We start from the raw sequence: 9,426 nt of genomic DNA on the forward strand, positions 1-9,426 counted from the left end.
GATATATACCAGGCTACAGAAAGCCTGGGAGTCTTAGTAGCCCCAAAAAAGTGCTGGTACAGAAGGCAAGGGGAAACCACTGCAACTATCTTCCCATGGAAGTCATTATGTATACGGTTCACTTATCACGTATCCGTGATGACCACGACGAGTCTGCAAAGACTCTTGCGCCGATGAAGATATTATATACAAATAATAATAAATTATTATATATTTAATGTAGGTATATTACAGTAAATTTGTCATAATGTCCTACTACATATAATAATTTGTAGAGACATCTACGTATGTTGTGGTCAATGTAATAATTATGTCCAGATAAAACATATCTATAACGAAAATAAGAAATTGAAGTAACCGGTAATTTTATCAATTAGTTTATAAAGTGCAGATCATTGAGCGTATAAAGTGGTTGATAATCAACATACCTGTTATTTAAAAAAAAACTAAAAAACAGTATTAAAACCTATTTTTTTTATAACTTCCCTAAAATCTTGGAAAACTTTTACTATTCTAATGTGGAAAATTTATTACCGCTGCAGTTTCCATGAATATTTATGAGTTTAATTCAAAGTAGGTTTATGTGTAATAAAATCTATTTATTTCACTTTACTTTATTCCGATACTCTGATGGTATTCAGAAGCACAAAATAAGCTTACTATTTTTAGGTTTCGCAATCAATCTAAATATTGATTATTAGGCTAAAGGTCGTTCCATTCAAGGTCGTAACTATTTGGAAAAACCACTTTTTTTAGTTTTCAATGTTATAAGTTGGACTTATATGGTAATTAATGGTTAGTTAATAGTTTCTTTACGTAATCAGAGTAGTTAATCACCGACCTCGACTAATGGTATAACCAAGAGTTTAAGGATTTAAGATGTAATAAAAATTAATTTCGATATGTACTGCTATAATTATGTTTATAAAGACTAATTTATAACTTAATAAATGAAAAATAAAAAATCTTTTCTAACTAGATTTGCAAAAAAAATAGATTTTATTTATAAGAAGTATATAAGTATTATCGTAGTATATATATATATATATATATATATATATATATATATATATATACTACGATAATTGTAAGTATCAATTATTAATAGGCTAGCCATAACATAACCACATGAATAAATAAGTAATTTTAAATGGAAGATACAGTACTTATAAAGTTCTTTGTCGCAAAAGCTGAAACTGGCGGCTTAAATGAAAAAAAAAGAATGGGAAAAAATATGAATGGTTTAAAAACATTTATCATTTTAATATAAGTTTTACGTGTCTAAAATGATGATTTACATTTTTAAACAAACAGTAAAAGTTCCACGTTTGATATTAGCTATTAATTACAAATTAAAAAATGACTTATAAATCTCCACATACTGAATCCTACATAAATACATGAGACCAAGACCAAGAATTAATAAAAAAAATTAAATAAAAAATATTAATTCGCTCGTTAAAAACATTAATTATGATTACATAAAAATTAGTACGCTGACGACACTGTAAAACGAGAAGTCACTGAACTTGTAACAGGCGATATAATAAAATTACAAAGCATGTTACTACTGTCATTGAAATATTCGTTCGCTTTCTTAATATTTAAATTAAGAAAATTACAAATACACATGTGTTTTTGATCATACAACTTGACCTAATATTTATTAATAATTTAGTAAACATTTTTCTCGTTACGGTGTGTCATTTGATTTATCAGTGTTTAATACGAAGTAATTTGTGCTGGAAAGCAAAAAAATTGTCATGATCTGTTATTTAAACTTATACAACGAGTAATAATTATTATTTGCGACAAAGATTTATGAAATAATATGTAATCATTTGTGAGAAATCAAATCTAGAGTGTTTATTGTGGTTTGATTGGCAAGGGTGGTTGCTGTCTAAGGCGTTGAAGGTCAACTGAATAGTTTATAAAAAGGAACTCAGGCGCAGCCGCGTTAGTGTTCTAGCGAATGATAGTGATGATAGTGCTATGTTTAGTGATGGCCGTGGGGGCGGTTGCTCTTGAACTCACCGGTAAAGTATTAGACCTGTCAAAGGAATCCTTTATAATTTCCGATTTCATTTAAGATTTTTTTTTTTTTTTTGCTAACATTTTAGTTTAAATTTTTTAAATATAGTCTATTTTAAATATAGAATTTAAATTTATGCATAAATTCTAGGTATCTTCCTAAATTTTTAGAATAATACGTCGTGATCTAAGAACAATGCATTGGTTAATATATATAACATGAAAAAATGTCTTGGTTATTTTATACAAAGACAATATTTAAATACAAAGTGCTCATAGCACAGTTGTGAATATATAAAGAAGGCTATCTAAATTAGGAAAAAATGCACATTTGAGATAAAATACTTAGAATGTAATGACATGAAAACAAAAACAACATAATATCTTTTTATTTATATTATATGTTTATTATTTTAAGTACTGCGTAATTAAATCAAACGAATTCTTTTTATTTTTTAAACTCAAAATGTAAATTAATCATTTCTGAAAAAATTGTCCACTGTAACACAGTGTTAACTAAAACAGTAGTGTTACAAAATTAATAACATAATTTTAAATCCATAATACTACACATTTGGTAGATTTTGAAAAAATTATCTAAAACATAACTAGTAGTTGTAGTAGAAGATAATTAATTAATTAATTAATTAATGAACAATGAGATTACAGTACACATAATAACCGTCTGACGTCACGGATGTAATCTTTGTTCCATTATTCAATACATCTGTAATTTCCTCAAGTTGCAAAACTCGAAGACCACACTTTACATATTCGCAGAATCAGAAAAAATGTTATTTATTCTTGAAAGAATGGTTGCGGTTGTCTTCTTAGAAGAATCGACATTCCAAGCAGTACTTATTGCGTATTTGATACAATAAATCTTAATATAACTTCAATATTTAAATAATTATTTAAACCTATTAACAATTAGTTAATGAAGAGCATTGAAATTGACGATGCAGTTTGTTCTAAGCCCACGCGTAGTAGGTCTTAATATACTAAGATTTATTCATTAAATCTACGATTAAGATATACAAATTAAATGAAAAAGATATGAAAATAGACAAAAGAAACTTGCACAAAGAATCTAAGATATTAATGGGATATTGTTTACATTACATAAAGACACGAAAAATTTCATCACTAACTCCTACTTACCAATGGGAAATACCAATTCTATGGAAACTTACGGACAAGTGTAACTAACTCTCATACAATTATTAATAAATATTTAAATTAAACAATATTAAACTTGTAACGAAATATAAGGATGTAAATGGCTAATGTCGTACAGTGAAATGGAAACAGACACAGCACCTAGCCTTAGGGGCTTAGAATAAATCATCAAAGGATCAAGCTTTTGTCTGAAAAACAAAACATCAAACCAAAAATAATGAAAAATATTATGTCAAAATGTATTATAATACCAGAAATAAGCTAAATATAGTTTATAATAAGTAATATACAAAATAGAGTTATAAACGTATCTAACCAAAATATCTTTAATTTATCCAAAGAGGTAAATGATTAGGTATAATAAAAATACTTCACACCATACTGGCATTGCAAAATTTTAATGGTTATTTAATAAAAAAAACTACGTTATTAGTAAATAAATACTCTTTGCTTATAAATTATAAACTATATCTGAACCAGTTCTGCTGCAATTAAGTAACAAGCTCATTCTTACTACTTACTAGTAACAAGTTTTTCTCGGGAAAATCAGCCTGTACTAAATCCAAGGATTTTCTGCGAATAAACACTTTACTATTAAATGATTTCAATAAATGCTGAAATGCATTAAAAGAATTACAAGAGATTAAAACTGATATTTATTATTCTAATTACATTTACATGACAAGACGACGTATTATGTTTTACAATTTTAACTCCCTTTATTACGTGATTCGTCATAGGTAGTTAGTTATCTGGTTTTTAACGTCGATAAGCATTTAGAAATATTTTTCCACCTTGAACGCAAATTTTATAGAAATATATAAAATTCCATGATTTCGAGAAATTTTTAAACTAAACTGTACCGATTGTAGAAAATGTATACAGTCATTTTAAACTTATTTCCAAAAATCAACTAATTCATGTACATACACAAATTCCGTTTTATAATATATCGATACTTATTTAAAAATAGTAGTTTAAAAAACATTTTATCACAGGAGGTATTGCAACTGTTACTGCAACCAGGATAAAAATTATCTAATGGATTTAACACCACATGCTCTTATTAACATAAAAAAATCTAAAACAGGATTGACAGGGCGTAGATCACATAAATTCATTCCGTTATTGATAGAACATTATTATAGACATAGAAAGTCGTATAACAACTTAATAATTTCAGAGGAGCAGTATTATAAATTGCCGCAGCTGTTCGAATTGGACAACTACGAGCAGTGCTTGTCTCAACATGGGACCTTCTGCCTCGGTTCCTTCCACCTACATTCCTCTCGATCCAATCAGCTGATTCGCTTGCTCCAGGTTTGAAAAATATAGTGATTCACAGTAAAAGTTTCTCTATTACCTACCTTAATAAGTTTCTTCTTAAACTGTTTATAGTAAATCCATAATAATTTTACATAATATATTCATGAGATTCAGTTATCAGAATATCAGTTATCAGATATTAAGAGCCTTATTGGCCTATTATATAATGTACCATAAAATAAACTAAAACAAAAATTTAAAACGTAATTTATATACATTGAAAAACTACGCTAAATTATATAATTATTCTTAAGAATATAAAAACAATAGATTGCCTATTTACCTGCAATTTTTTTTTTGTTAGTTACCAAATAATTTTTCTGTTAATGAACCAATCGTTACCATACTCTTGAATTCCATAAACATTTTTGACGTATTGATTCTAGAGTACATTTAAAAATTAATTTAGAATATCGAAATGACGAAAATTATATATGCAAGGTAAACAAAAAGAACGGACATGTGTGAAGAAAATATTAAGTACTTCTTTTACATTACATTACATTTAATAAAATTTTATACTAATTTTAATTTTATTTCTAAATGATGGATTTTATAAAGGAAATATCAGCTGAGAAACATCGATTCAACCACACGGTTATCCACCGAGGTTATTGTCTCAAAAGCACGTGTGCACATATTCTCGGCGAGTCTCATCCGCAAATCTTCAAAGATTGTGTTAATAATATAACAAAACTCAAATATGACCTTGGGGCTGACCTTATTCACCTGGAGTACTGTAAATCCGAGGAGATATCGAAACCTATACATACTTTGGATATTATAATTGCTTCTGTTCTTACGCTAATATTATTAGCAAATATCATTGGCACAGCCTATGACTTCTTCCGAGACTCGAACAGCAAACGTAAGGTTTTTAATTTTCTTTACAAATTGTCGTTATGTTTAACAAGTACATCTTAATTTATTATCCCATCCCCTTACCTATGTATTATAAGATATTGTATAAAAGGTTTTTTTCTTTTAGCTAACCGTTATCTAATGACATTCTCATTATTTGCAAACTGGAACAAGCTGACAGCCACTTACCAGAAGGAAGACCAGAGACTCTCTGCACTAAACCCTATACATGGAATGAAGTTAGTTCAGCTTTTTAAATTTCGCATCACTATATGTTTTATATATTCCATGTTATAATATTACAATTTCTTTAGCAATGTTTTCTACATAATGTTTATACAAATTTCTTTTTTTCAGGGTGTTGACTCTAATGGCAGTTGTGTTAGCGCATTCTATAATGGCTTATCATATGACATATCTTTATAATCCTTCGTTTTTTGAAAAGGTAGGTATGTTTAAAAATATGCAATTATGTAAAGAATTCAGAGTAGGAGATCAAAAGATCTTTTCTTAGGCCAATCTCCATCCACTATCGGCGATATTCAACAACGGCACGGCGGCTGTACAAACATTCATTCTCTTTTCAACATTCCTACTGGCTTACAACTTGTTGCTCTTACTAGAACGTGAGAAGGAAAAGAAACTAAGTTTTAGTTTCTGGTGCAAGATAATTCTTCATCGGATAATCAGGTAAAAAACAAAAAATAAATTAAATAATAAAAGTAAGTGTTTCTGTTTGTCAAACAATCTGTACTTGAAGCCCCTAAAACCGCATATTCTTTAAACTCCATCAAGAACTTTTCGTCTTTGAAAGATTTTTATTGAACATATCTAAACTTACAACTACATGACTACGAGTTTGATAACACTCACCAGTGGTGAACCATCTAGGTTTCTGTCAATATCATAAGGACCCTGTTAACAAAAAACTCCACAGAATCAGTCCAATCTATCTAGTAGTGTTGGGTATAACAGCTACATGGCGTTTCCATTTCGGCAACGGTCCGCTGTGGTGGTTAGCAGAAAACGAGGGAGAGAAGTGTCGACGCTCTGGCTGGACTAATGCACTGTACATTAATAACTTTTTGCGGTTTGATGACTCATGCCTCATACAAAGCTGGTGAGCTGTTTTAGTGTAATATTAGTCCTTTTAATTTTGATCCTTAAATGAGTTTGAAGTTTTTAAATAATCATTCTGTAATTTAAGGTGAACCAATAAAACACAGAACCTATATTGGCTTTAGTATTTTTAATTTATTTTATCTCAAAAAGAAAGTTCTGAATATAATTCGTAACAATAAATTTAATATGATGCGATGCGATGCGATTTAATATGATGATAACTTCTATGTCTACATTGTTGATAAACAATTTTTCTCTGGAATATGCAGTTACGCAAAAGATTTTTGTTTTCCACAAAAAAATAAAACAATGTAACTTTATATCAGTCTGTTTCTTGTGTTTCATTATTTTTATTGAATTAAAAAGAAAATTAGGATATTTTACATTATTTGAATGAATGCTTTTAATCTGTCTATTTTGTTCCTTAAATAAGGTGTTCATAATAACTAAAAGAAATAAACAACTTTTTGCACCAACAAAGGTCATGTTTGTTCAATACGACACACTTGAGGTTTTATTAGTTAAACCCAATACCTATTTGGAGAAATCTTATATATATATATATATATATATATATATGTACATATTTTAGGTTCTTGGCAGTAGATATGCAGCTCTATGTAATATCATCACTGTTACTACTATTTCTGGCACGGAGGCCGCGAACAGCTATCACTGTTTTGGGAGGACTCTTCGTTATATCTGTTATTGGCAACTTTTTAGCGGCTTATTACTTGGATCTCAAGACACTCGTTTACATAGCTCATCCTGAGTGAGTATTCGAAATTCAATCACTATGTATACAGATTATCCTCAAAGTAACACTCTTCTCCACATATATTTATAAAAAGAACAACCATCCATTATTTAGGAACTTCATAAAAATTGTATAGCTCCTAATTTAATTTTACTGTTATATTTTTATCCCTTTTAGATACATCCGCATTCAATATAGCGGGGTCATTTCTTTCTGGCGGCACTACGCTGCACCGAGCTCGTCAGCACCGGCAGCACTGCTGGGTCTGTTGCTGGCTTTCCTCTATCACCTTCTAAAGGAGAATGGGTTCGACGCCCGTAACAGCACTGTGAGTAGATAAACCTTGTAATTGTAATGGCTTATATTTATAAAAAAAAATTAAGCACTACTTTTGTCTACTTTTTACAATTTATTTGGAATGAGAAGTTTTTTATCACATTTTAAAGTTCTTTCACATACATGGCTTTCATAGACTTTAGGATGTACTACGAGTCTTAAAGGTTAATAATAAAAATAGTTTCACATCATGAGCAAAAGTTTTAAAGATTCTATCCAGAACTTGTTCCTTTAAAGGCTACTGTTTACATACCATCAATTGACAGTAATTTAAAATAATTTTTCAATTTAGCTTCTCAAAAAATATTAATACCTAATGTCTTCGTTACCTTGTATCAGACTCTGCACATTCTCTATCGTCTGTCGGTTCCTTCCATGCTGGCATGGATCCTAAGCGGCCACTTTCTCAAGGATGCTACATCACCAGTTATGGTTTCCCTGTACACAGCCCTTGATCGACCAGTGTTCACAATACTAGTTACTGTGGCTAGCATTGGTTTTTTCTTCAAAATAGATAGTGAGTTTAAACAAGACTATGTTGGCATTGCATAAGCTACACTATTCTACACTAGTTATACAATATTCCTAAGAATACATTTTATAATTATAAATAGTAAAATGCTATTATGATATTTTTTTTATAGTCAGGCAACAATTATAATGATAAAAAGATTATTAAAAAGTTCTTAATGATATAAATAAAGACTAACAGTGTAATGTGTTTATCAGAAATATGGTGGCAGTTTCTTTCATGGCGTGGTTGGCATCCTCTGTCCCGCATGTCACTGTGTGTACTTCTGACACACTGGGATCTAAGTCTGGCGCTAATCGCACTACGCACCACCCTATCACAGGCTTCTATACTAGAGATTGTTAGTACCAAATATTTTTTTGTTTTGCCACCCATTTCAATTATTAATTTGTGAAAAAATCACTTAAATATCTCTTATTTCCTTGTAATATTGTATCATTAATCTATGAATCTTACTATTGATAATTTCTTTTTCTACTGGATGATGTATCATTGCTATAATTATTTATTTACCACTGAGAAAAGTGATACGGCAAAGTTTTATTTAACATTTTATGCTTTAACCAATTATATTTTCAGGGTTGTCACTGGCTGGGTTCGTTATTCCTCACATATTGTTTCTCATTGCCTCTACATCTCATGGTTGAACTTCCAATGCAAAAATTCTTGCAGGCTGTATTTTTATGAAATTTATTAATATACCACAACTACATCAATTAGATTTTTGATATCAATTTATACAATACAAATTACTACAATATTAAACATTGATATGTTATTAGTTTTTATAACAAACTGTGATATTTTAATTAAGTATTTGTAAACATATAGTAAACAAATTGAAAAAAATATCCTTGTGTTATTCCAACCAGTCCAACAAACTAGGAACTTAAATAAATTCTACCACAACACATTTACAAGTAAAAATACAAATAATTATAATGACAACAATGATATCCTATTAGGATGTCATTTTCAAAATGGGAAATAAATAATCAAAATAATTAAATTATCAAAAATTCAAAGCACAAGAAAGTATGTGTTAAAAAATAAACAAATGAGTAGTTTTAAGAGCAATAGCATCTGGTCGACTGAATACAGTATAATAATACTGTATTCATCAGCATAATGTATAACATGTACAATATTTAAAATTGATTGTTTTGTGTAACATTATTACAAAATCATAAACTATTACATCATTGCCAGAATAAAAAACGAAAAAATATTATTGTTAATGATAATTTAAATCAATTCTATGGTTTCGAAATTACTATTTGTT

The 9,426-nt window shown here is 29.1% G+C and overlaps 1 protein-coding gene across 1 annotated transcript; it reads left to right on the plus strand.

Moving 5' to 3' along the window:
* The first annotated feature begins 1,950 nt into the window (after positions 1 to 1,950).
* On the plus strand, positions 1,951 to 8,984 carry LOC116777848 (nose resistant to fluoxetine protein 6-like). Its single transcript, XM_032671597.2, has 12 exons — positions 1,951 to 2,036; positions 4,394 to 4,530; positions 5,098 to 5,404; positions 5,525 to 5,636; positions 5,755 to 5,842; positions 5,912 to 6,087; positions 6,335 to 6,517; positions 7,112 to 7,291; positions 7,454 to 7,604; positions 7,952 to 8,129; positions 8,342 to 8,484; positions 8,724 to 8,984. Exons 1-12 carry the CDS (start codon positions 1,973 to 1,975, stop codon positions 8,829 to 8,831), a joined length of 1,827 nt encoding a protein of 608 aa, XP_032527488.1. The 5' UTR covers positions 1,951 to 1,972; the 3' UTR covers positions 8,832 to 8,984.
* The last annotated feature ends 442 nt before the right edge of the window (positions 8,985 to 9,426 follow it).

The sequence above is a fragment of the Danaus plexippus genome, chromosome Z, assembly GCF_018135715.1.
Source record: "Danaus plexippus chromosome Z, MEX_DaPlex, whole genome shotgun sequence".
Lineage (NCBI taxonomy): Eukaryota > Metazoa > Arthropoda > Insecta > Lepidoptera > Nymphalidae > Danaus > Danaus plexippus.